The sequence below is a fragment of the Agelaius tricolor genome, unplaced genomic scaffold (genome assembly GCF_023055355.1).
Source record: "Agelaius tricolor isolate 1412-34295 unplaced genomic scaffold, bAgeTri1.0.p SCAF_83, whole genome shotgun sequence".
NCBI classification, from domain to species: domain Eukaryota; kingdom Metazoa; phylum Chordata; class Aves; order Passeriformes; family Icteridae; genus Agelaius; species Agelaius tricolor.
Window position 1 is genome coordinate 726,683 of NW_027269343.1, and position 27,207 is coordinate 753,889.

The following is a 27,207-nucleotide window of genomic DNA, read 5'->3' on the forward strand; positions in this document are numbered from 1 at the left end:
CCCTTGGGATTCATTCCCTTCTTCCTTTCTTTCTTTCTCATTGATTAGGACCAGGCTCTGCTGGTTAAACCAAGAGCAGATCAGATGGCAGAGCAGGCTCCCCTGGGCCAAGCCTAGTAGGTATCTAGCTGGATTCCTGAAAGAGAAACCAGCTCCAAGGTGAACATCAGGCCCCAGTTATCAGTCTGAAACACCCCACTGCTCTGTTCCTGCCTTCAGAAACCCAGCCTGCTGTGTTAGGACTCTGCTTGAGAAAGGAACAGAGGAGGAGCAGCTTAACACACCCACTGAACGGGCACAGCCTGCAGGATTTTCCAGAGGAAAAAAAAGCAAAAAAAAAAAGCCCAATCCTGCCTTTCAGACATGTAGAGCTTTATTATAACAAGCTGCTGGCAAGTGTGAGTCCCTGGGTGCCACTGATGTTTGTGTCTGTGTGAGTATCTATGACAACAAATAAACCTAATGTTTGGGAAGTGTCCTTGGGAATCTCACTGGGGGGGTTGCTGCATTAGGTCGGGAACACTTTGCATTTTCAGACTTTTAATTCCTAAGTATTATGGAGATGAGTATGAAGTGCTTTAGGAAAATGAACTAATTAGTCACCAGATTTTATTTTTCTTGTGTGCAAATGGGCCAGCTCAGACTAATGCTATTTACTTTAGCTGATTCCAGACTTTTGGATGTATAAAGGAGGGAATATTTTTAGGAGCTTTAATTCTAAGCAGGAGGCTTAGCCTCAAGGTCAGTGGACTGTGGGTATCCGTGGGTCACTTGCAGCCATTTGAAGAAAGTAGGAAAGGGAATCTAGCCTCAGTTTTTTGTAATGGTCAGTTTTGCTTCTAGAGTGCTACAAATCAAAAATTGGGAAGCCTGGAATTATCCTACAGAGCAGTGGTCAGGATGGGCAGGTCTGTGAGAATGGATCAATATAGTTAAAGGCATCATAATTATGCTAAATAAATGAAAATGTCTAATTGGACCCATCTTTTTGCTCACAGGAGTTTTACCTTTCTCTTTGGTCTTCATGCCTTTTGGAACAGAAATGTCTCTGCTATCCCTGTAAAAATTCACACAGGCTGAGGACAATCTTGCCTTTGGTCTACAGCTAAAACTACAGAGACAGGAACTAGGGCAGGAATGGGATGGGGAAAAGGTAAAGCCTTTTTGGGCAAAGTGATTTGGGAGCAAGCAGGTTGAGGAGAGCCTGGTCTGTAGAAGAGCTGTGCTTGTTGTTGCTTTGCTGGTGTGAGGCTGTTGAGATCTGAATGAGCTTTTCATGTTGCTTCTGCATCATTTGTGTGCACGTGTGGCAAGAGGTGTGCAGTGCAAATCCTGCCTGATGGAGAGCTGGGTAACAGCTCACAAATGCTGGAAGTTCTGAGCATTCCTGCAAAAGGTGCTGAGGGAAAACCCCATCAGAGGCAGAAAGCCCCAAGTGCCACGGCACTGAGATGTGTTTTTTCCTGGTTTTGCATTGGTCAACTGCTTGGAGAACGAGACTGTGATTCTGCCTGGCTGTAACAGCCTTGAAAAAGGCTCAAAAGCAACAATGTCTTATTCTCTGAATCGCTGTGGAAGTCAATGGGAGTCTGCTTAGAATGAGGACAATTAAATAACATCAGGACATGACCCTCTTCCCAGTGAATGCAAAACCTCTCAGGGAAGGGAGAGCTCAGTCAGGGAAGGTCCCTAAGGGCTTTGTGATCTGAGATAGGTGAGTGTCTATCTGGAAAGGAATCACAGTGTTTGGAAATCTGGTGAAGATGTGCTTATGTGCAGCATTGGTGCACTTGGTGATTAAATAAGAGTGCAGGAGCATTACTTGTTATGTTGAAAACCCCTTGGGGAGCTCAATTTGCACCTGTGCTGCTTTAAGAAGCTTCTTTTAATTCCTTAGAAATTTGGATAGTTGAATGAGCAAAATCCAGGACTGCAAAGAGCCCTTTGCATGTGTTTTCAATCACTGCACAGAGGTGGCAATCATAAATCCAAGTGTCAAACTGGAAATAAAACGTTATCTTGGAGTTTGTGGTGATTTAGAAAGCAGCATTGGTGATCTTATCAATGCCTCTCTGGAGATGTGACACCAGGGTTCAAGTGGCCTTGCTGTTTCAGATACCTGCAGCCAAGATTTATCTGTGTGTGGGAAATAGGTGAATCCAGGGGCTTCCTGCTGGTGCCCCCCAAAGCCATGGAGCTGCCTCCATTAATGTCAGCACACTCGTAAATTCTGAGCTTGCACTCAAGGAGGCAACTTCTGCCACTGCACAGAAGCTTCCAGAGGTGTCCCCTGCCTCCTGTAAATCCATGGACACCCAGTAAAGTAGATTAACTGCAGGTGGACTTCATAACAGCTGCCCCTCCTTTGGAATTAGAGGGGTTCACACTTCTAAAAAGATGATCCCATAAGCAAGAAAGGCCTGAAGGGGTTTTTTGTTGTCGTTTTGTTTTAAATGGCTTTCAGGTTAGGTAGTTGATTCCAATCTATGGGAAAACAGGTTGCAGAGCTGTTGGCTCCACTCTCCCCTGCCATAAACAAACAATTCTCTTGTTTCTGATAACTTATTTCCCCTCTATTAAAGGAACCCAGTGGGTTATTTGCTTTGGTTCACTCCTCCCGTGAGCCAGTGGAGCATTTGCATTCCATTCCCCTGCTCCCTCCAGCCCTAAAGATGCCTGCCAAAATTACTCAACAGATAACTACACAGTGGAAGCTTTTAAGAACGTGTTAGGAAAGGTTTGAACATTACCCATTAATGTTTACAGCTCCTAATTATATTAATTAATCAGCCTTGGAGGCTGTCTGAGCCGGGAGCCCAGAGGCAGGATTTCAGTTCCCACAGATGGTCTTTAAGTCACTGCCATGGCTGCTTGCAGCGAGGAGCTCAGCAGGCTCTGTCTGCCAGGATATTTGTGCTGGGTCCTGGACAGCCTGTGCTAGGGGGTTCCTGCTGGAGTTTGAAACTCCCCAAAGCACCTGGGAGCAGGCTGGGCTGTGTTCAGGGAGAGGGATGCTGAATGGAAGCTGTCCCTGCAGAAATGCCTCCTGGCAGGGGACAGAGGCACTCACCAGCATTAATTGTTGGGATACAGGGATTGCTGCCTTGGCAAAACCTGGGACTGCTGGCTCTGTCAGAAAACAGAGGTGAAACTACTGATAGAAACCCTCTTCCCCAGATACTGCCTCTTCTAATAATGTTTCTTTACTTCTGAAGGAAGACCAAGTGTTTGGGCAGAGGACACCCCAGGTTGTGCCATCCTCTTTCAGAGCTTCATTTCCATAATTCAGAGCTTGTCTGCACTCTCCTGAGGAAAACCAGGAGATTTGGCTAAGAGACACAACCCTGCAGAAGAATTCAGAAGGAGAATCTCCTTTTGTGCTATTCCCAGAAGAATTTGGTTTGTGTAAACTGCACAAAGTACAAGAGAGCAGGTGAAGATGTATTCAGCTCCAGGAGAAAATATGGTGCAGGTACAGATCTCTTTCTAATTTAGTTCAGCTCATCCTCATCTGGTGGAATTAGCAGACAACCACTTATTTATACCCAAATCCTGATTATTACCATGAGCTCACAGCTGCTCCTAGCTGGTAACTTCTGCTCCTGGGTGGAATGTCACGTGCAAGTGGTTTGTGAGCATGTGACAATGATGACAGGGAAAACAAGTAATGAGAGTTTTCATTAGGTGAAAAGAGAATGGTTCTTCAGCCATCTACAGACAGCTCTTGTGGACAGCAACTCCTCTCTGTGCTGAATATCAAGTGCCAAATACCAAAGAGGCATTTTTTTGGGTAGGTTGCTACAGCAGGAACGCCCCTGCAGTGTGGGAAATGGATTTGTAGGGAATTTTTAAAGTCTGATAGAAGGTTTACATAGTATGTATTTAAATGTAAATACAAATTTCAGCAGGGATTCCTGCAGGAGTTCCTACAGCAGGAATGCCCCTGCAGGAGTGGCAGAGAAGAAGGGAATGGTTTTCCCAGACTCACAGGGCATTGCATGGGAAGAGGCCTGTGATCAAAGGGCTCCATGTCTGGTTGTGTTCCAAGGATCTTCAGCCTGGCCCTTGCTTTTGGACAACTGTCTGCTGGAGAGGCTTGTGCCACCAAACCTGGTTTTTAGGCAATTTTCCCATCAGCTATTCCAGGAGTGGCTGCCATGCTGTGTGGAGTGTGCAGTCCATGCTCCTGGGCTGCTTGGAAAGCAGTGCTGGCAGGCTGAGGTGAGCCAGATGGGACTGGAAAGCGACGCAAGCCCGGCTGGGTTTGGAGCCGTGATTCCCTGGCCTTGTATTGGACTAAAAGGCAGGAATTCTTACACCTTGGAAACAGAGCAGAGGGGGTGCTGCTGCTGGCACTGCTGGGGTGCCATCCCTCTCTGTCCTGTTGGCCAGGCTTCCCTGCTGAGGGATTGCCTGGCAGCTTCACCACTGACTCCAAAAAAGCAGAGTGCATGGAGTGGGAAATGGGCAGTGCCTGACACTGATGCCTCAGGTTTTAGCCTTCCTATTTTTCAGATTCTGTGCTGCTTTAGTGTGTACTTCTGAGCTTCACATTATGGGATGGTGAGCTCTGTGCACAGAGCAGGGAGACAAAACAATTCCTTCTCTAGCTGGGGACCAAGGACAAATGATCCAAATCTCAGCCCAAGAGCACAAACAACGTGGACTGAAGAGAGAAAAACAAGAAGGATGGGACTCATAACCTAAAGCTGTAATGGGACAATGAACTGCAATATGGAAATGGAGCAGAACTGATAAAAGTGAGAGATGTCTTGACCAGTCATCCATTTTGTGACCATTTTGGTTCATCTGGGGTGTAGCCCTGGCTGGGCTCTTGTGCTGCCCAAGGTGGATCCATTGAGGCCTCCTACTAAATCCCTACTTTTATTCTTTAACTCTGTCTAGTCTTTGTTCTAGGTCAGCCTTGACAAGGCATCAAGACAAATGAACACTTTCCCTATTCTGTGGGGTTTGAGTGCAAAAACCTCTCTCTCCATTCACCTCCCTCCTGCCTCCCCCCTCCCCACCCCCTGCTGCCCAGGGAGCCCCAAGAACAGGAGTATTGGCAGTAAACTCAGCTCCACAAAACAGGCTGGGGAAAAAAGGGAAACAAAACACCATCACTTCCTATTTCTTTCTCTTCCCTCTGCATCAAAGCCCGGGCTGGCTGTCAGGAATGTTCAAAATGAATAAATAAAGCACAGGAACCCCCCCTGCTTCAGGAGGAGTCTCTCTCATTCACTCACCATGAAGCTTGGCCAATTCCTTTTCTGACAGTACTCGAGTCAGCAGGCAGAGCAAGAAGATCATTCAAAGCTAATCAGTAAAGTGTAAACCTATTATGAAAGCACATTTACCCCTCACTGCCTCCTCCCTCCCGAAAACCAATCCCCAAATCTGTGGGAATAACACACAGCCTCCATAAAAGTTGCTATTACTTAGATCCCCTGTTATTAGGTCAGTGATGGCACTGATGAAATGCTCCCCAGAGCTCTGAGCAGTGGTGGATAAATCCTGCCAGAAATTCATGGAGTAATTTGTTACAGCTCGAGGGCATGAGGCACAGCACAGCAGAGCCCGTGTGTGAGGCTCTCCCCTGTGATTCTGGAGGCCATCTCTGGTAATAAAAACCTCATCTTGATTTCTCATCCTTTGTATTGATTTCTGTCAGAAAAGACTTGTCTTTGACAAAGATACTGCTGTATTTCTCTGGATAATAAAGGCATCCTTCTCCCCTTTTCTGCCCATCCCTTTTTGAAATTCATTTTAGGGATGAGTCTAACAAGCCTCGTTCTTTGGGAACTGGTTTATTCACTGGGTAAAGAGTTGAGAAGATGATGAGTGCCTTTGCATATTTAGCACAAAACCCTAAATGTGAAATTTAACAGAAAAATGGGTTTGGTTTGGAACAGGAAAGGAAATTGAAGCTAAAACCCCAGCTCTGCTGTATCTTAATGTGAAACTCTGTTATTAATTGAATGGATGGAATGTGTGGGACTCAAGTGATTACCATCCAGACTCAAATCTATAGAATCATAGCTACTGCTAATTTTGGATCATTTGTACTCCTGCTGTTGGGAAAAAAATAAAAGAAGTGTGGGTCTGTAGGTAAACTGCATGATGCTTCTTCACAAAGCATTCATAAACAATTATTTTTCTTTTCTAGTATGGCTGGACAAGGCCACATGGAAATCTGGAAGGCCTTATGAGAATAATTTGCAAACCAAAAAAGAGCATCTCCACAGAAGTCAACCCAGGTAAATTGAAGGATGGATGGTAAGGCTGAAAAATGCAATGTTAGATCAAAATTATTTTATCTTTTCTGCAGCAGGATTGATATAAGCAACTGGAACAATTTCATTTAGTCCATTCCTTTGGGCTTTGCTTTCCTTGGCTTTTTTATAACCTCTCTTCCTAAGAAGCTGCTTTGGGTCTTGAAATGATTGAAGCTGTTCCCTTGTGCAATGAAAGTGATAAATATTTACAGCAGCTCTTACAAGTTGAGAAATTTAATATGTGCTCATTCCTTTTGTAATCTAAGAGTAACTGTGCTGAAAGACAATACCTGCTAATTGTATTTTCTATCACAGTCCTTTCAGAGTGAAGGATAAAATATGGAACTTTGGCTTTATTTTCTACTCCACACAGCACAATTTATTCAAAAGAATCTTTGTTCCCCTTTATCTATTTATTTAATAGACTATAAAAAATTGTAAACTCTGTCAAAAAAACCTAGTTGAAGAATAATTTATAAGCTACAATTAGCAGTTGATCTGTCAGACTGGCTTAGGGGACAGCCAAAATATATCCTGGCAGGTAATAATTAATGCAAACCTTGACACTTCAGGCCTGGCCCTCTGCTGAGCAGGACACAGCTCCCAGTTCTCTGGCAGGAAAGCCTGGCTCTGCAGGATACACACACTCCCCTTATGGAGAAATAGGCTGATTTTTTTGTTGTTTTTAAACCTCTTTTGGATGCCAACAAATGTGTCTGAGGGGAAAGTGATTGTGGTCACTTAGACAGAGGCCTGCTGTGAAGAGCAGGGCTCAGCAGCTCGCTCTGGTTCCTCTCAGCTCTGTAAATCACTGCCTCACTCAGCCAGAGTCAAATGAGCTCCAGCACTGGGCCATGGCCAGCCTGTGCTGCAGCTGATGGCAGCTCTCCCACTGCCTTCACCAGGGGCAGAATTTCATCTGCTAAATCATCAGAAGAGCTTTTATCAATGAGAGCTGTCTGGTCTTGGCTGAGCCATGCACTAATGATTTTTAGGGGTCATGACAGAGAGTTCATTTGAATGGAGAGAGTAGCAGGGAGTATGATGGGGCTTGGAGCAGGCTGGCCTAGTGGAAACTGTCTCTGTCCATGGCAGGGGGTGGAATGAGATGAGTTTTTAGGTCCCTTCCAGCCCAAACCACTCTGGGCTTCTCTGATCAAACACTGACTGCAACAAGTGTGACACTGTCCCTCTGCCACCTGCAGATTGCAGTCCCACTGTCCCACTGCAATGACCCTGCTCTCAGGCAGGCCACAGAACTGCACAACTTGAGCCAAAAAGCAGTTTGAAGCCTAATCAGACCATTTTGATAGAAAATGGTTAATGGTTAAAATATGATATTGTTTCAGATGGGTGGGTTATTGTACTAGGTTGGAAGGGAGCTGTTTTCTCACTCTGTCTCAAATGCAGCAGAGCAAGCCTGACTGGAGGCTTATCTCTAAGCACCCTGTGGGTGTATCTTAGTCCCACCTAATATAATCCCTTGCTATGGGGATTATCCATAAAACTATCCAAGAACAGTTAATGTGGTGCTTAAATTCCAGCAGCTGCTTTAATCTTTGTTAATTTTCAAATCTAGATGAGATTCAAGACTACTGAACCTGACTAGGCAGACCAGAAAAAGGAATCCTTGGAGCTTCTTTAATCAGGTATGTTCATATGCTGGGCTTCAGGTGTGCCTCTAGCCTCGAGTCTCACCTGAAGCTGAGATATAAATGTAGCAAGCAAGTTGCATCCTGCTTGTAAGGGCTGCAAAAAGAAAGCTCAGCACTTTACATTCCACCTTGGACAGGTACATGAGGCTGAGGGCTGCCCTGAATCAGGCAGCAGGGGTTTTGATGAAGTGACCTCTCAGCCACCCCTCTGCACCTCCCTCCACTGAACCATGGCTTCAGCTCCCTCAAATGATCCTTTGGATGGCTTAGGCTGCTGGTTGGCTCTGCTGTTAAGGGTCTCTGTGGACCAGATTTAACTTTTAATAGTGTTTCATAATGTCTTTAAAGAGGTTTATGGCTCAGGCTGGTTCTCTGGGAGATTGCCTGTTCCCTGCTAATCTGCTACAGAAACATTGCCATTGGTTCCTGCAGTATTTCAGGGAGTTCTCCCCCAGCTCCACAGCCAAGTTAATTGGACACAATTGACCTATGGTAGGGAATGACTATTAGGTGAGGAATATTAAGCAAAGGGAATAAGATCTTTCTGTAGCTCAGAACATGCTGGGAGCTGTGGGGAATGGCAGGAAATGGCAGCTCAAGGAGTGTGCAGAGCAGGCCCTGGGAGAGGGCTGATTTAAGGAATGGGAAAGTGCTTTGCAATAACTGAGGTTTGTAAAACCAGCAGCTCTTTCCAAAGGAGAGTAAAAATACACTGCAGTCTTGAGAGTCTGTAAGAAGCAAAAGTGCAAGAAAGAAGAGAAATAGGTTGTGGCAGACCTGTGAGAGTGCTGGTTTTGATCATTCTTTCTTTTTTAACAAACACTTCACTGGAGCACAGCTGCCCAAACCTGACTGAAGGAGTCAAGGAACAAACAGGGCAGGATTTTATCAGAATGCATTTGTGTTTCCAACTGGAAACTGCATGCTGAAGGCAAGTCCAGCACCCCGAGCAAACACTGAATGATTAATGGGCATGACACTGGTCCACAAGACAAATATGAGCCCTGTAACATCCCTGAGCAGCTCAAGACACAAAAACAGTTTGCAGAGCAGCTTTATGCAGAGCAAATGAAGCCTTGCTGCCAAATCCTGGAAGTTTTGGTTGCTGCTTCCCAATTTACTTTCACACACTGATCCTCTGGATGGGGCAAATCCCATAAAATTATAAAACCAGCCCATATTCCTTAGGACAAGAGTTTCCAGTGTCAGAATTGCCAGTCTCAAAAATTCTTTGGCTGAAGTAAACTTCCTGAGAGAAGCAGAGGTGTCAGCAGAGGGTTTAAAACTGTGTAAGTACGTGCTTAACTCTACTGAGATGTGAAGTTTCCCTGAGATCAGCAGAGTAAAGTTCCATCTGGGGGAGTGGCTCCAAGGTCAGGCCTCAAGAACAGAAGTGCTTCAGATTCATGGCTAATACCAGCAGTAGGATGGCAGTGCCAGTGACGTGATGTGATTTGCTATGGCAAATAATGGTCCTTCCATCTCATGGAAGAGTGAGTTCCCTCTCTTAAACCTCAGGGAGAAAAGTCACTGCTCCTGAAGTTTAGAGTGTGCTGCTTGTAATTCCAGAGACTGGGCCCAAGGTAATGTGCAAGGTGAAGGTGTCCCACTTGAATATTTGTGGGCCTGATCCACAGCCAGTGACTGCAGGAGCACCTCTGACCCCTGCCAGGAGCTCTGCTCTCCCCAGTCAGGAATGCTCCAGCTCAGCATTTGGGCTTTGCAGCTGGTGCAGAGCTAACTCCTCACCTGGGACTGGCAGCACTGCCTTAAAGATGGATTTTGCAGTTTGTAGGAACTCAAAATCAGGCTCTTTGGGGCAAATGGGCTGGTTGAGGGGTCAGTGTTTGTGCTCACCTGCACTCCAGGAAGCACTGGGTGATCTCGTCCTGGAAGGTTTCCTTGATGTGGGGCCCCTCTGCTGCCCTCAGCTCATGCCTGAAGGAGAAGTTTGCTCTTTCCTGGACTTCACCTTCCAGGACATTTGTTTTCTGCAAACTGCTCATTGCCTCCAACTCAGGAGGCAGGCTCTGAAAAGGAGAGGAGAAAATAAAAGGTATGAATGAAAAGAAACTTATTATTTACTGGAATGCCAGGTTGACAGTGAATCTGAGCTTAAGCCTTAATTTACTTGCAGGAAGCCAGGAAACAAAACCAACCCTGTGCTCATAAAAAGTGCCTGGATGCACACAATGGTCTATTGTTGGTATTTCAGCATTAATTAACAACATTGCAATGTAGAAAAACAACCTTTGCAGCGTGGGATCCTGGATCTCAATGAGACAGGTGAGAAAGCTGCTGTTCTGCAAATGCCAGCTTTATCCATGTCAGAAGGGTGCCAGAGAATTTTTTAATTGAATTTTCAAATGTCTGGACTTCCCATTGGAGCTTTTTAATTAGCCAGTATTGTTTTTAATTCGTGCACTGAACTTTTTATATGCACACTGCTTGGTCAGTGGTTTCCTGGTATTTTGTTGCAGCTGGTCAGGCTCCTTTAGGAAATCAACTTCCCTTGAGGAACAACAACAACAAAAAAGGAATAAACAACCCCCTGCCTCCCCCCAAACACTATAACAAAAATCACAGCTCCCCAAGTTTCCCATGATTTGATAACCTTGGAAAGAAAGGCTTCTCAGCCAGTTTCAAGTCTTACAATAATTTCTGCTCTGTGATTGATTTTACACATGTAGTGTGAGGGAGAAAAATGAAAGTCTTTCTGGTATTCAAATACAGAAGCATGAAAAAACCCATCTGTGTGGGTGGGCTGAAACTTTGCATTTTTCAGCTTGCAATCATTGATAAAATTAAGATGTTCCCAGTGTTTTATGAGCTATTGCTACCTTGTAAGTGCAGAGGAAAATCTATTTTAAAAATCAACTTGTGAACTGGCTTTGTGGTTTTCGGTTTTCTTAATTCTGGAGCAAATTGGTTTTTTCATGTACTTGGGAATTATTAATCATATTGTCTGATGGTATATGGCAAATTTAAGAAGGGAAAAGAGGAGAAAATATGACAATCTGGTTTTGTAGTATAATTTTATTTCTTTTCAAAGTTTGTAACTGACATAGGTGGCAGCATATGTGAACAAAAGCTTGGTTTGCATGAAAAAAAAAACCCAATATAATTTTGCTCTGGTCTTTCAACTTCAGAGCATACAGAAATTGTCCTTAACTGGCATATCTCAAACTGATTCAGTAATGCATTCTTCCTGCTCTGGTGATGTATTTTCTGGTGTGCTCCAAGTCTCAGTTCCTGAGGCCTCCCATGAAGACAAAAAGCTCTGTCAAAGCTTTGGCCAGCTCATATTTAAGATCTGTTATTCCCCGGTTTTCTGTGCTTCCAACAGGTTCCAAAAATCACTAATAAGTGCCAAGCAACTTTGGTTTCTGAGCACCCAGAGGGATCCCCCAGTGTCCAAAGCAAGCACACAGGCCCCATTCAGAAAAGCAATTTACTGCATCTGGGATGTGTGACTTGCACTGTGCTCCAGGAATGGGTCAAGGCCACCAGGGAGAAAATATTCAGCAGGAAATAAGAACGGCAGTGTGCTTCTGAAAGGTGGCTGCACATGTTCCCTCCCTGAATATGTGACCCCAAGTGCTGCCTTTTACCCTGAGATGTTGCCTCTGCTCAATTCCCAGTTTTCAGGGAAGTGGTTTCCAATCTTCCTCCTCACCAGCACCTATTTATGAGCATAACACAGCTACTATTGACAGTGTTTATTTGTATTTCACCATTGCCTGCATTGCTGATGTTAAACAAAGCCCAGGACAGCCAGATGTGATGCTGCTCTCTCAGGGGCTCCTTTGGAAACCAGAGGAGCCCCCACAGGCCCTGTTTTCCAGACTGAGATCCAAAACCAACTCCTCTATTTGTGTCCCTACAGCAATCCTCAGGGGATTCCTGAGAAATTCCCAGCAGATGGGCATGAGGAACCTGCAGCTTTAGGGAGGCTGATGGAGAGAGACAGGCTCCGCTCCAGCACAGCCTGCACACTGAAAGGTGCAATGTCACCAGGTGAGCAGGGAAGGGCCAGCTCCTGCACCACCTCAACTGCTGGGTGCATGATCCCTCCCTTCTGCTCAGGCTCTGGCACTCACCTGAGCCTGCAGTGAGCCAGTTCAGCTCCCTAAAAAGTGGAAAATAATCCCTTTTGTCTTTTCCTCTCCTGCCACCTCCTCAAGTTACTCATCTCCCTCCATAACAAGATGGATCAGCCAGCCAAGGATGGATCTTGCCACAGCAAGGGCAGTGGGAGCAGAGCAAGGTGGGGAGCAGCAGCACAGGCAGCAGAGCTCCTTCCTGCCATCCCAGAAGCTTTGCAGCTCCTCTGAGCTGCTCTCCACTGCATCCTGAGGGAGCCTTGCATGACCAACTTGTCCCACTGGGAATTTATTCAGCCCCCCTTTCAGCAGCCCCAAAGCCAGACAAGGTAAGAGCTGTTTGAAGTGGCAAACAGGAGGTGCCAATGTGAGATCAGCACTAGGAAATTCTTCTCTCAAAAAAGAGAATTGCTACAGCCCATATCTCTTGTCAAGAAGCTGCTGAGGACACAGCCCAGGTAGCTCTGAACCAGCTGGCTCAGATGCTGATAACAACAAGGCCATGGGGAATGTTCTGGTTGGCAAAACCCAGCTCAGTCCTGGGTAAATATTTGTCCAGTTCCCTGTCTGAGCACCATTCAGTTATCAATACATTTGCTAACAGGAGTTTATCACTGTACTCAGCACCAGGGCTGGAGTACACACATAAACCTGCAGAAGCTCTGTTGTATTCTATTTTTTTTTTTTTTTTTGTTTTCCACAGTCCATTTTACTACAAGAAAACAGAAGAAATGAGAATTACTTCTAGAACAAGACTCCAGCCATTCACCTTCAATATTTCCCTAAAGAAAAAGCATGAAAGAGAACAGAAATTGATAAGGCTGTATCCTCTCTTTCCCCCAGTTCTCCTGATTTCTTGTTTGGCAATAACATGCTCCAGCTGTGATGGGAGCAGGACATGAGGAGCACAGCTGGCTGTGAGAAATAAAGCCTGAAGGACTCAGGGCTGGCTGATGAGGAGCTTACACAGAGTGCCCTGCCTATGGGGGAAGAGCAGGAGGAGTCAGGAACCCAAGGCTGGCTCCATTTCTGGGAGAGGAGAACCAGGAGGAAAGCACTGGCTGGCAGTGAGGACATCATGCCATGGGCACTTGGTTTTTAAATTCAACAGCACAGGTGAATGTACAGCTGGCTTGGCTCTCTGTTCTGTCACTTTGAAATCAATGCAGTCATGTAAACAAAAAATGAATGGACTTGAGGAAAACAAGGATGAGGAGACATCAAAAGAATTTATGTGTACGTGGGCCAAGTGAAATGGGGACTATGTTAAAAATGTAAGAACTGATCCAAGCATGTGGATGCTCAAGAAGTGAATTAATTGATAAAGGAGGGAGGGAATAAGAAGAGGAGCTAGACAAAATTAAGTGTGGAAGGGAATTTAGCAACATAACCTAGACACTGGGGCAGTGGGAGCTGCTGAAGAGATGTAACAAGATGTCTAGAGGATGGAACTGTCAGTTGTCTACCATTTGTCAGGAATTTTCACAGAAAATGCTTTTCTTCTGTCGAGTAAATGATGATATAAAATGTTTTAGACTATTAAAACACTTAAAAAAAAAGAAAATAAGCTATGAATAGCACAGGTGATACCTTCCAGCTTTGAAGAAAGCTGCTCTGTTAAACTTGTTTTATTTTGTCCCCAGTGTTCTTGACCTAATCACAGAAGCATGTGTCACCCTAAACCTCACCAGCTTCAGGGTTTTGTTTGCCATGGAACCTCTATTAACACCATTTTCATCTGGGGGGTTGCAACTGGATGGGCTTTAAGGTGCTTCCAACCCAAACCATTCCATGATTTTATGGTTTCAGCATAAAACATTCAGCATAAAGCACATTCCTAACCCTGTTTCAGGAATGAGGAGCCAGCTGCACAACCTGGGGCCTTGTGTTCATCTTCAGGTGCTCCTGGGCCTTCAAAAGGAGACAGAATCTCTCCAACAGCCCTGCTCTTGCCAACCAGCAGAACTCAGAAGGAAACAGGTGTGAAAAAGCTTTGGCCATCTGAAGATGCAAGAGGGAATAGGAAGTGAAATGGCTGGAGAGTGCCAAGAGAGAGGATGAATTCCAACAGCTCCAGCAGGAATGCTGGAATCCCTGCTGGCCAGCCTGTGACCTGTGCCTTGCAGCATCATGGAAGAGCTTTCCATGTTTCCACATGGCTCTTGTGGAGCTCTGAAACGATCCTGAGTGTGCTTCCACAGCCCTCTAATGTGCATGGAAGGAAGACAAAAGCCAATTTATTTCTAACATCCCTTCTCTCAGCGCCTCTAATGTTCCTGCTTCTGAATCAAAGGGAGGCATTCTCCAGGAAGATGCTAATAAATAGCTTTTCCTTGGGGGAAGAAGCATTTTCCCATCTTTAAGAAATTTCTCTGGCCATGTGAAATTCAAATTTGTTAACTTGCCCTACAAACAGCAACTCATTTAGAAACAAATTACAAATATTAGATGGAGACAGTGAACTTGATAATGCAATGCTGCCACATCAGTTGTAGAATAATGCATCTTAATGAAGGCTTCCCATGTGAATAAACCATTATATTTACAAGCTTTTCACAGTTAATGACCCAGAACTGGATAACGAAACTCACATTTTTAGTGTGGTCCTCTGTCAGCAAAAGTATACATATTAATAATTGATGTTGCTGTAAAAATAGGACATATTATGAAGATTCCTGAGTTTGTGGGAAAATAGGACTACATGGTCCATTAACTTAAAAGGCTTATCTAATGTTTGATGGGCTTTGTCTTTAAAATCCTTGTTTAAATTAATAAGGCAAAATGGACATTTGTCTGAAAGAGAATTTTATTCCAACTCATCAGTCACGAGTGTGCTGCTAAGATTCTTCTGTTCTGTTCTTTGCTCGTTCCCCAAAAGAATTTAAGTTTTAGGGAAGGGGATGATGCACCAGCAGAAGGGAGAAGACATTTCCTATAGCTCCCAGGTGGGATGAAGGACCATGTGGGTGATAATGGGACAGGAGAACCTCCCATCTAGAGACAGGGTGAGGGAGCTGGGCATGTTCAGCATGGAGAAGGTTGTGTGGAAACCTCAGGGCCCCTTCCAGTATCTGAAGGGGTTACAAGGAAGCTGGAGAGGGCCTGGAATGACAGGACTAGGGAGAATAGGTTCCAATTGACACAGAGTGGGTTTAGATGGGATACTGGGATGGAATTCCTCCCTGTGAGGGTGGGCAGGCCCTGGCACAGGGTGCCCAGAGCAGCTGTGGCTGCCCCTGGATCCCTGGCAGTGCCCAAGGCCAGGCTGGACAGGGCTTGGAGCAGCCTGGGACAGTGGGAAGCGTCCCTGCCATGGCAGGAGTGGCACTGGCTGGGCTTTAAGGCCCATCTCAACCAAAGCACTCCATGGTTCCACAGAACTGGGTCTGTTTTCCCTCCCCACCTCAGGGCTTTGCTTGCTGAGATCCCTTTCCTGGCTGGAAAGCCCTGCCTTGGTGCTGAGTCAGCTCCCCAGCAGAGCCTTCACTGCTCATTGTGAAGCACTCAGAGGTGTGCTGAGGCTGCCTGAGCATGCTTGGGGCTGCTCTTCCTCACAGAGGAGGAGGAGGAGGAGGAGAAGGAGGGCCTGCTGTGGAACTAACTGCTCCTCAGTTGTTCCATTAGGAGGGCAAGAGGCTCGGTGGCAGTGAAATAAATACATTTCATTTCCCTCCACGTTGGAAGGCCAACATCCCTATTATGCCTGAGAGGTAGATTTACTGCAGCTTTTATTGCTGGGTACTTAATTTAGGACAGCTTCTTGTCGTAGGCCTGGAACAGCAGAGCTGAAGCACATGCTCTGTGGTTTTATGGGGCTCCAGGAAATGTTCTGCCACAGCCAGCATCGCCCCTAATGGTAAGATTTCAAAATTTGGACCAGTTGTGTAGCATTTTTTCAGTTCATGTTCAGAGAAGCAAACAATTACCATTTGCTTCTCTCGGGGAGAAGCTTAATTTCCAAATATTTTTTAAGTAAGTAGTTGTAATAGTCACTTATTTTAACCAGTAGTGAAAGGGAAATTCTTTTTTTTTATACATTTGGACTACACAGGCATGTAGACTAAAATAATTTACTGTCAGAGCAGCTGGGGTCTTGTTCTTTACTTACAACTCTTTTTCTTCAGGTGGAAGGTGTCCCTGCCCATGGCAAGGAATGGAATGAGATCATCTTTAAGGTTTCTTCCAACCCAAATCATTCTGTGATTCTATGATACAATTCTGCTGAATTTTGAACTGTGATCCAAACTGCATTTAAAAGTTTGCAGTAGGATTGAGCTATGTCCTTGCTTTATTTCCTCAATATAATTTGTCTGGCTGAGGGAAGAATAGATTTTTAAAGAGGTCTCTTATCTTGTGAATCATAAAATCATGGAGTGGTTTGGGTTGGAAGCACCTTAAAGCCCATCCAGTTCCAACCCCCCAAATGAAAATTGTATTAATAGAGGTTCCACAGTACACAAATGGTGATAGCCACATCAATTATATGGCTGAATTCCTAAATTAGGCACAAAAAAAAGGAACAAGTAAGCAAAATATATTGCATTCATTAAAGCTTCCCTACTCTCTGACTCACTCCAATGGCTTTGCCAATTAAAGTAATTGTCATATGCATTCAAACAAAGCATTTGTAGTAGGAGGCCTTGCTAAAAAAATACTGAAAATGGCTGGTTTAGAGATTCATATAATACATATTTAGAAATATATTTACATGTAATACTTTTTAGGAAGATAAAGAAAATTTGAAGGTTTACACGCAGGGCCAGATGAGTTTACATAATTTGGGTTTTATTTATTTCTGATATGATACCTGGGCACGCTGTTAAACTTGACTAAACATGGCAAGCATGTTTTGGGCTCTGAAAGGCAGTGATTTCATTGTTAGTGTGACTGCAGCCAATGAAAGCCAAATTATTTAGCATTCTTTCTTCCCAGAGTCTTTCTGTTTCAAAAATAAGCAGGCTCAAAATTTCTATTGAAAACAGGACAGATTAGTTATCACTGCTGAGATGTGAAATAACAGAGGATTTTGTGCTGACACCCAGGCAAGCAAAACTCATTTTAATCTTAAACTTGGCAAAACCAGGCCTGATCTGCACCACTGCTGTAGCTGCCCACTCTCAAGAGCTGATGAAATATTTTAAATTTCACTTGATGGAGTTTGTACTTTGTTAAGTCCTGTGTAATATTTATTTAGCCATAGTCTATAATGTTTACACAGAAAGCTATTCTGGGAAATGCTGATTTTATTTTTTTTTCTGACTGGATGAAATGAATTATATTTATCAGGAATTCAGAGAAGGAGGAATGTTTGGCAGACTGTTTTCTCAGATATAAATAAAGCGTTAACCAAGACAACATGCCTAAATTTGGGTATGTTTAAAAGAGCTAAGAAGGAGAAAACGGCTTTTGATTTAACACCACACAGATCCTTTCATGTGAAAAGGATCATGGAATGGTTTGGGTTGAAAGGGATCTTAAAGCTCATCTTGTTTCATCCCCTGCCAGGGCAGGGACACTTTCCACTAGCCCAGGGTGCTCCAAGCCCCATCCAGGCAGGCCTTGGATATGGAGGAAGGAAGGATGTTGGAAATAGCATGTCAGAGAATCACAGAGCAGCAGGTGTTGCACCTCCAGCTCTTTGGGAAAGGCTGGAATTTCAGGGTAGAGCTCTGTAAATGTAAATTCACAGCTGTGAGACCCTAAACTGGGGTTTGGCTTGTCCTGCAATGTGTTGGAAGTCTGATATCCTAGGAGATGTGTTTCTATGAGGACCTTTAGGAGAAGCTGGATCTGGTGTGGAGAGGAAAACCTGATGCTCCAGTGGGAACCACAGTGGCTCCACATGGCTCATGCATCCTGCTGAACTGTATCCATTTGAGAAAAAAGTCAGAAAGAGCCATGAGGCTTTGTGGCACTAAAAGGAGAATTCCTTAAGCTGTGCAGTGTTTACTTTTCTGATGGGATGGGTTTCTGGATGTGCTGCTGGGATTGCAGTTCTTCTGGTGAAAATGGAAGGAGGGGCTGCTCTGAGTCAGCCCAGCCCAGGGAGAAGAGGCTTGGGGGAAAATGTATCAGAGCACTCCAGGTGGAGAGAGGGACTTGTCTTTCTGTATTCTGTTCTCCTGGACTCCTCTAATTCCTGCTCAGCAGGTTTAGGGAAGGCAGTGTGATTTACTCTGGGTGGTGCAGAAACAACAAAATTCTCAGGAGGTCCAATAACAACTTTTACTTGCCAATGTTGGAACATCCTGACAAAATAAGGCACGTGGCAAACTTTAATTCTTTAACTCCTCCAGACACAACAGAGGATTTACCAAAGCATTGACTGGAATTTTTTGGCCTGACTTCCAGAATATTTTGAGAAGAACAAGGTAGAACTGGACACAGCATAGGCTTGTTCTCTGTCATCAAGCAAAAGATGAAATAGAATCAAATTCCAGAAAAGATACATAAATTTTTTGTGAAGCAAGTAGTGAGTAAAGAAAATAACAGCCTGACCAGTGCCCAGCCCAGGGCAGGTACACAAAAGTGTCCTTGGCCACCTGGGCACTTGCTGGCTTCGTGTTCTTCCCACTTAATTGCTTTAAGCCAACTGTTCCTCCAGTCCCCAACATCCTCCTACCCTTCATAAATCAGTCTGATGGCAAACTGTTTATCCTAATGTTTTAGGTTAAACCCAGCCTTTCCTCTTTCCAGTAGCCTGTGCTGTGAGATTAAAAGTATAACTTCCTGCAGGAGAGTGCTGAGGGGGGGGATCCAGGAGCAGTCTGCACCACCCTGAGACACAGCAGTTGCCAAAAGCCAGGATACACAGTTCTGCAGCAAAATTCAACAATCATAACCTCCGAAGGGGGCTTTCAGTGACAGGGAATCTATAAATGCCAGAAGAACAGGGCAGTTTAAAACCCTGGTGTGTTAAATGGAGCTGGGAGGGTAAAACAGAGCAAGGAAAGGCAGGTTTGCCCAGACAGCACGTCTGTGTTTTCAGACAGCTCAATGTGTTTTCTTGCCACATCAGTGTGGTTTAAACACAGCCCCGTGCCTGGAGCAGTGGTTCTGGTGGTCGTGCTGGAGCTGGCAGTAAACAGCCCTGTGGCAGGAATGTGAGGAAGATCAGGAAGCAGCTCAGGATACAGTTAGCAAGATATATGTGCTCTTAGGAGGCTTGCTTCTCTTCACAAATTAAACTGGGACTGCAAAGTGTGATTTATCGGGGCTTTGGAGAACGTGTGCTGAGGGGATCATGCTGTTTCTGCAATTAGGCTTTAATAAATAATAATAATAATAATAATGAGGCTTTATTTTTGAGCCAGGAAAAATCTCTCTACCATAGGCTTGTTCTCTGTCATCAAGAAAAAGATGAAACAGAATCAAATTCCAGAAAAGATATATAATTTTTTTGTGAAGCAAGTAGAGAGTAAAGAAAATAACAATGAATTATGCAAAAAAACTGGACAATTCTTGGGTTTGACACTTATTTTCCTATTTTTTAGGCCAACACAATCAAATTTTCCCAGAAATCTTTTACACAGAACTTCAGATGGATCAGCTCTTTGTGCAAAGCAGTCTTTGTCTGAAAGTAACACAGACATTTTTTTAAAAAAGCCCTAATTATAAGAGAATTTATATTTATTGCAACAAAAGTCGAGTCTCCTTTGGGATGGACTTGGAGTAATGGATGGTTGGGTCTTCTAATTTATCTAAGTCGTGCAGCATTAGAAAAGCAAATTCAACATATTTACACATGAAGATCTGTGGTCATTTTTTAGAGGGCTGACGTGATCATACATCAAAGGGACTTGACCTTTGGAGCTCCCTGCCTATCTATCAGTGGGAACCAATGTCTGCTTCCTTTGGAAACCAGGGAAGGGAATGCAGCATGGAAAGGGAATAGAAAAACCCTGGAAAGATGAACAGGATTTTTAAAACTTTATTTAGAGTTATCATTTTTTCCCTCACATGCTTTGATTATAAACTTGATAAAGAGCAATGAGTCAGAGTGCAGGGGAGCAAACATCAATTCTCTTGCTTTTTAAATGGAGGTCAGGAACTGAATGCACTCGATGTGTTTGGTTTTAATTCCCTTCATCCCTCTGATAATATAGATTACATTATGCTCCCCATAAACCAGGCTGTTCACATCCTAGTTTCCAGTTCCTCCCACACTGGCCACCATGAAATGAGGGCTTGGCTGTGAACCCTCAGATAACTGATGCCAGATTTACATTTCCTTCCTAAGGACTCGGTAGAAACATCGTGGGATTTGACAGGAAACAATCCCTTGTTCTGCAAAAGGTGCCCTTTCTACCTCATTTTCAGTACATCCCAAGTATTTAGGTCTGCACTGGTTAAAATCTCTGGGAATTTTGTCTTAAACAGAGGCAGAATTGGCACCCAAGGTTTTGTTTAGCTGTTAGAGACCAGCAGATACTAAAGGCAGTAATCCCTAAGGTGTTACCTGTATTTAACATGGCAAAGCTTAGGTAAATGTACATTATTTTCCATCCTAAAGGTAAGGTATTAATGGTATTTTTAACTGATGTGAGATGTATTCTCTAGGCACAATCAGTTTTCAGAACCCTCTAAAGTAGCTAAGGGCAATTCCATTGCTGGGCAAGAAAATCCCCCAAACTGCTTGGGAAAAGCAGAAAGCATGTTTTAAATCAAAATTAAATTATTAGTTTATAAATTAATCACTTAAGAACTGTGGACCATGGAAGCACAAATAAACTTAACAAATGCAGAGCAGTGCTGGATGTTTCTGTGATGTGCTGCTGCTTTACTAGAACTTAACTTGGTACAAGGGCTGTGCTATGTGAAAAAGGGATTTGTAGAAAATTTTTAAATTTTTATAGAAGAATACACTTATAATGTATTATAATTAAGAAATAATTAGCTTCTAATAATAATAATAATAACATAAATTATAACAACTGCATTATCTCACCCTTCACATAAAACTAAAAATAAAAGTTTTTAAACACCTCTCAGTTACTCCATGTCTAAATCAAAAAAAACCCTTAATCCAACAGTGCTACTGCAGCTGGACTTGGGTGAAGCTTGACACCTGTTAGTGCCTCCAAAAACTTGGAGGGGGGCAAAAAAAAGATCAACAGTAAAGAATTTATCCTATTTTTGGGGTGTTTGTTGCAAGGAAGGGGGTGGGAGGAACAGATTCCTTGTGGAAAGGATGCCATGATTTTTTTCTTTCACCCTTGTGCATTTTAACTGACCATGGGCAGCTGTTCACTTCCCTGTGCCTCTGCAGTGTTATGTGAGGAAGATTTTGATTATTTTTATATGGACTTAGAGAAATATTGATGGATTAACATGCCAGTTCTTAGGTTTCTCTTCCCTGCTCTTGACATACACAGGCAGTGGCTTGCAAAGGGGTGGGAGAAGAGGATTTTGCTTCTTTGGTTTAATTGGATGTTAGGAAGAAGTCATTATTTTAGCCCACTCTAAGGGCTGTCAAGCATTGGAACAGGCTGCCCAGTTAAGTGGTAGAGTCACCATCCCTGGAAATGTTCAAAAAATGTGTGGATGTGGCACTTGGGGACATGGTTAGGGGTGATGGGCTTGGCAGTGCTGGGTTAATGCTTGAACTTGATGATTTTAGAGGGCTTTTCCAACCTTCATGAATTCTACTCCAGACATAAGGCACCTCACCACTCTTGAAATCAGGACTGAAAAGCTGATTAACAAAATTTCCTTGCTGATCATGCCTAGGTCATATTCCCTGGAACCCAGGGCAAATTCTCCACAGGCAGTTTCCACATCTGCCACACACATTGGAGAATGTATGGACAGCACAAACCCATTCAGCAGAAGACAAATTGTGCTACTCCTGTGCCATTTATCATTTCAGCTGAGCTCTGTATTCCTTGGAGACTCCTTTTAAAATAGGAGGAATCGTAGAAATTAATTTCTCCTCTTGGGCTGAATGATAAAAGCCTGAAGAACAAACAGAGGGTGGCATTTTGTGTTCTGGAGGCACAGCCCCACTTACCATGCCCAGAAATATCATCTCCTCCTCTCTCAGCCTCTCTGTTTCCTTGCGCTGCCTGTGCCCACGCCAGACCTGAATTGTAAACAAAACTCTGATCAGACAAATGGGCCTTGGTACAGCTTCCTTTTCTGGGGCAGACACAGGAAAAAACAAATAGAGGAAGGAAAGGCACAGTATACCATTGAAACTATTGCTTTTTAACAGGTTGCCATCTGCTATTCTTTTTTTTTTTTAATAACAAATTTTGAGGTTTGTTATCCCCTCATGCTGCTCTGGGTGGCTTCTAAAAACTGTCACTGCTTCATGAAGTTCAGACATAAGATTTAGGCTGAGCTCCTGCTCTCATCAGGCTGAATTGTCTGAATTATTCATGTGCAAGGACTCTTTGTGGAATTTAGCACTGACCTCCCTCTGTCCTTTTTTCCAGATATGGGATGAACTCTTCCCCTGGAGATCACAGAAAAAGGCATGAATTCAGAGATGCACTGAATTCCAAGGGGAGGCCAGAAAGAGCAACTGAGGTCATAAAAATCAGAATGGAAAAACAACGTGTAAGTTACAAAGTCATCCTGCATTGCCAGTGCAGGACTGGTTCCATTGATCTTACATCTGGGGGTCCTGTCTCATTTTTTAAGTGGTTTAAATGATGTATTTCACCTTGCTGGACACCCTAAAAAGGATCATTTCTGAAAGCTCCCCATCACGTGAGCTGTGTTGCTGCCTACAGCTGCTCTCCTGACCAAAACATTGTCATTTGGTTTTGCTAGAATTGTTGCTACACAAGAAACCCACCTTTTGAATGCAAGTGGCAGCATCATCTGGACTTTTAGCCATCTGTTGCTCCTGTTTTTTACTGTGCCTTTTCTCTTCAAGGTAAATTCTCCTCATGAAGGCTGCTCGAGCGCGGCCCTGGCGAGCCCGTTCTGCCACCTGGATCACCCGAATGCCCTCCTCAAGTGTCATGGCTGCGACAGCTTCCTTCTACAGCACAGCCAAAAAAAAGGAATCAACACAGGAAAGTTATGTCTTGTAAATTGCCTGCCTCAGTTAGAAAATGGTATCTTAGGAAACAAAGAGCAGAGACTGCTGTTGATGTGTGAGGTGGAAAACCTGCTCTGCTGGGAAGCCACAGTGGCTCATGCAGCCCTGCTGAACTTGATCCATTCAAGCAGAAAGACACAACCATGGGGCTTTGTCCTTCTAAAAGGAGAGTTTATTGGGCTGTGGAATGTTTTCCTTTCCTTTTCTGAAGGGAGGGTTTCTGGAGGTGCTGCTGGGATCACAGTTCTTTAGATGAAAATGGAAGGAGGGGCTGCTCTGAGTCAGAGGGGAAAAATGGATCAGAACAGAAGGGACTCCCCCTTCTCACTCTTGAGAACCCTCATGCTCCCCATGGAAAAGCTGAATTAGTGTTTCTTGATGTTCATCTCCCAGCTGGAGGCAGCTCATATTTAATTATTATATTTATATTGTGTGGCACTTACTTTCAGCAGGGCTTTCTAGGACACAATTACACAGAATAGATTTCCTGAACAGAATCCCATAAACCATGTGCAGAGCAGATTCCTGAGATGAACTCTGCTGGTTTTGATTTATGTTGGACTGCTCCTAACAGCAGTGCCACGGACATGGAGAGCTCCAGTTGGTTACACAGCAGCCAGGATTTCCTGAGAGGATGAGGTGCAGAAGTGCTGACAGCCCTGCAGCAATCCCAGTGGTGAGTGAGCTGGAAGTGCAGCACAGGACACTGGATTTGCACTGGCTGAGGTGATTTTATTGCTGTTTATTGAATCCCCTGGCTCCCTGCAGCAGCCTGGACCCTGCCAGAGCCTGGTGCTCTGCCTGAGCTGGCTGCTCACTAGACAACCTCATCCCTAATGGATGCCACGCTGGGAAGGGGCAAGAGCAGAACTCTGGGAAGCAAAAAGGCTCCAGGATAAACTGTGCTGAAATAGGATCTCCCCAGAGCAACAGCAGGAGAGCAGAGAACTCAACCAGGGGAGCTCTGCAGCTGCCCAGCAAAGCCTCTCTCTGGCAGGGAAGCCTGTGCTCTGTCTCTGCAGCCTGCCTGGGGCTGCTTCCATCCCTGGGGACTTTCCCTCTGGTATTTTGTGAGATCAACAGGCACAATCACTGCTGGAGAATTCAGGGCAGCACTGTGACTAAGTGGGCCATCAGCACTGTCTCTTATGGCTACAACATCCATGAATCCAAGTTATCCAGGCATGTAGGCACAGTTGTTTACTTCAGGGGTCAACATGCCACTCCCAAAAGGTCAAAAGTATATCAAATCCAGAGCAGCCTTCAGTGCAGTGCTCATGTATTTGTCTGTAATGACTTTTGCTCTGCCAAAACTCAGTTTTCTGCTCCTCCCAGCAGCTGCAGCTCTGTATCTGCACGGGGGAAACTGCACTCATTGTTCAGAGGTTATAAACAAGTGAATGCCAGCAGTTGTGCTGACCTGAACTCTGAGTTCTGCCTGCTCCACTGAGGAATCCTGGGCCAGGACAGTTTGGTTTCAGTAGTGATGCTTCAGGTTTTAGCTTTTATATTTTTCAGATTCTGTGCTGCTTTAGTGTGTACACTGCTTTAATCTGAGTTTCATATGAGGGCATGGTGAGCACTCCTCAAAGAGCAGGGAGACAAAACAATTCCTGCTCTAGCTGGGGACCAAGGACAAATGATCCAAATCTCAGCCCAAGAGCACAAACAACGGGGCTGGAGAGAGAAAAACAAGCAGGATGGGACTTCATAACCTAAACCTGTAATTGGACAATTAACTCCAATGGGCAAATGGAGCAGAACTTACAAAATTTAGAGACCCTTGACCAGTTGTCCATTTTTGTGACCATTTTGGGTTGATCTTGGGTATAGCCCTGGCTGGGCTCTTGTGCTGCCCAAGGTGGATCCATTGAGGAGATCCTTTTAATAAATCCCTATTTTATTCTGTAACTCTGTCTGGCCTCTGTTCTAGGGCAGCCTGCACAGAGCATCAGCAGGACTAGTTACAGGATAAGGGTTAGTTAGACATATAAAGCACTGACTTGGCCAAAGTGCTGCTCTTTCTGACATTTTCACACACAGAAAGCAGAGTAGAATCATTCCAGTCTTACCCAGCCTTGAGATGTGACTGGATGTTGTCTGACACGGAAATCTAAGGTTTCTTTCTACTTGTGCCTTATCTGTAAACACACTTTTAGTTCCTCACTGCTGTAAAGCACTTCTCACTTCAGTGTCTCGTGTTCAGACACATGTGGCTGTGAACTAAACAAACCAAGCACAATATGTAGGTATGGGGTACATTTACCTGTTCTAGCAAACCAGCATTCAGCAAAATCTCATGCAGGAATTTCTCCCTGTACTGCAGGATTCCCAGGTTTTCTTGAATGAAATACTTTGGGATGGGTATTTCTATGTCTTCCTGGAGGAAGAAAGTCACAAGATGCTTTTTAGGACTGTATTTAAAACACATTACTGATTAATTGAACACCTCTACAAAGCAATAAAATAAGGACAGAGGTTGTTGAGTATTTTTTTGAGTATTGGGGAATTTGACCTTTGTAACAGCTGCTGTTATTTTTCAATTACTTTAGACCTAATTCAACAAAAACAAATAAATCAACCCAGTTTGTGAACCATGTGAGCCCAGAAATCGTTCTTCTTATAATGGCTCAATTATATTATCAAATTGCTAAAATATTTGGCAGGGTTGCTAGAAATTTAAACATGATTTCCACCAAGCTGAATACCTATGGTTGTGTGATCATCCCACTTCTTGTTTTAATCAACATGAAAAATAGATCTGCTCTCTTGCCATTTTTTTTTACCATTATAAGGAACCAAAGCATAATTCTAGAGTTTTTTATAGGTATTTTGAGCTGTAGACAGTCTGTCTGCCTGTGACTGTGGTATCTCAGACACTTCTTAAAATCACACATGGCCAGAAGTGCCTGTCTTTACTAATTTCTGTAATTAAGAAGATGTAACTGGTTTACATTTCTCCCAGTTTCATCCCTCACTCCCTCAGCTGCACACTGAGGGACATCCGTACCATGACACCACAAGAAAGCTTCCAAGTCAGGCTGTGCTTATCCCTGATGATTTTATCAGTGCAGAGGTCTGCTCTGATAAAGTTTCTAAATATTTGTCTTGCTAAGCTCCCTGTTTGCACCTTCCAACGACCCTTGGCAGTTGATGGAAAGGATTATATGCTGTACTCTGAGTGCAAATCACTCTGGGTGGATTAAAATCTGGAGGTTTAAGAAATCAAGGGTTTGTCTGGACACCCTCCTGGAGGATGAGAGGATTTTTAGGCTGCCAGGGAACAGAATCAGTGTAGGAGTATCTCTGATGTCTCACCTGGCCTGTAATTCCAAGTGATTCTGGATTGTGACTTTTACTGACTGGAAAAAGGAGATCAAAGCCCCAGTGCCAGGGCTGGAAGGGGTGGGGAGCCTGCTTCTCTTCATAATCTCTTTTTGGGGCCCAGCACTGAAAAGTCAGGCTTGGGATGTTGAACCTCAAGTCAAATGTGTGGCTTTTTAGCCACTCCCAGCTCCACATGGGATTTATGGATCCAAATACCTCCACAATTACCCCAGAAAATGGAGTGACTGGATGCTGGAAGGCAACTGCACAAAAACACAAGGTACAGAACTTGTGGGGAAATAGGAAAGCTTGGCCTTGCAGTGACACAGTACAAACCAGGCAATATCATCACATAGAATATAAAATGTTGTGTCCTCTGCCTTCAATCCTGCAGGATTTTAGCACTGATAACAAAGGGAAAGGAATGACAGGAGATATCCTTTCTGGGCAGATCCTTTGAGAAACAGGAGTTATTTGTCCAGTAATTTTGTTCTATTCTCAAGAATATTGAAATATTTTATTAAAAAGAACACCCCATAAATTTATATTCTTATCTAGTATGGAATTTTTTTTCTTTGAAAAAACTTGAAATCTCCTCAGTGATTGATTTCTTTTGTGGTAGGTAGGTATGTTAAGCCCTCTTAAAATTAAGGTGTGGTGCAGGAATTTGAATTTATGCTTGTTTTTGAGGAGATGTCAGGCATGAATCCTCAGACTTGCCAACTTTTTGCTGCAGATGGATTTACTGCTGAGTCATGAAAACAGCAGTGCTAAGGATTTCAAAATATGATTTGAAG

General features: G+C 44.0%; 1 protein-coding gene across 3 annotated transcripts in view; it reads right to left on the minus strand.

Annotated features, from left to right (window-relative positions):
• The window catches only part of IQCA1 (IQ motif containing with AAA domain 1), a 107,509-nt gene that overhangs the window by 67,420 nt on the left and 12,882 nt on the right, over positions 1 to 27,207 (minus strand). For all 3 annotated transcript variants that reach the window (XM_071418313.1, XM_071418312.1, XM_071418314.1), the window contains exons 3-6: positions 25,350 to 25,463; positions 22,835 to 23,023; positions 22,043 to 22,114; positions 9,788 to 9,960 (exon numbers count right to left, since the gene is read on the minus strand). In XM_071418313.1, the coding sequence (XP_071274414.1) occupies positions 9,788 to 9,960; positions 22,043 to 22,114; positions 22,835 to 23,023; positions 25,350 to 25,463 (548 nt within the window). The remainder of the gene's footprint in view (positions 1 to 9,787; positions 9,961 to 22,042; positions 22,115 to 22,834; positions 23,024 to 25,349; positions 25,464 to 27,207) is intronic.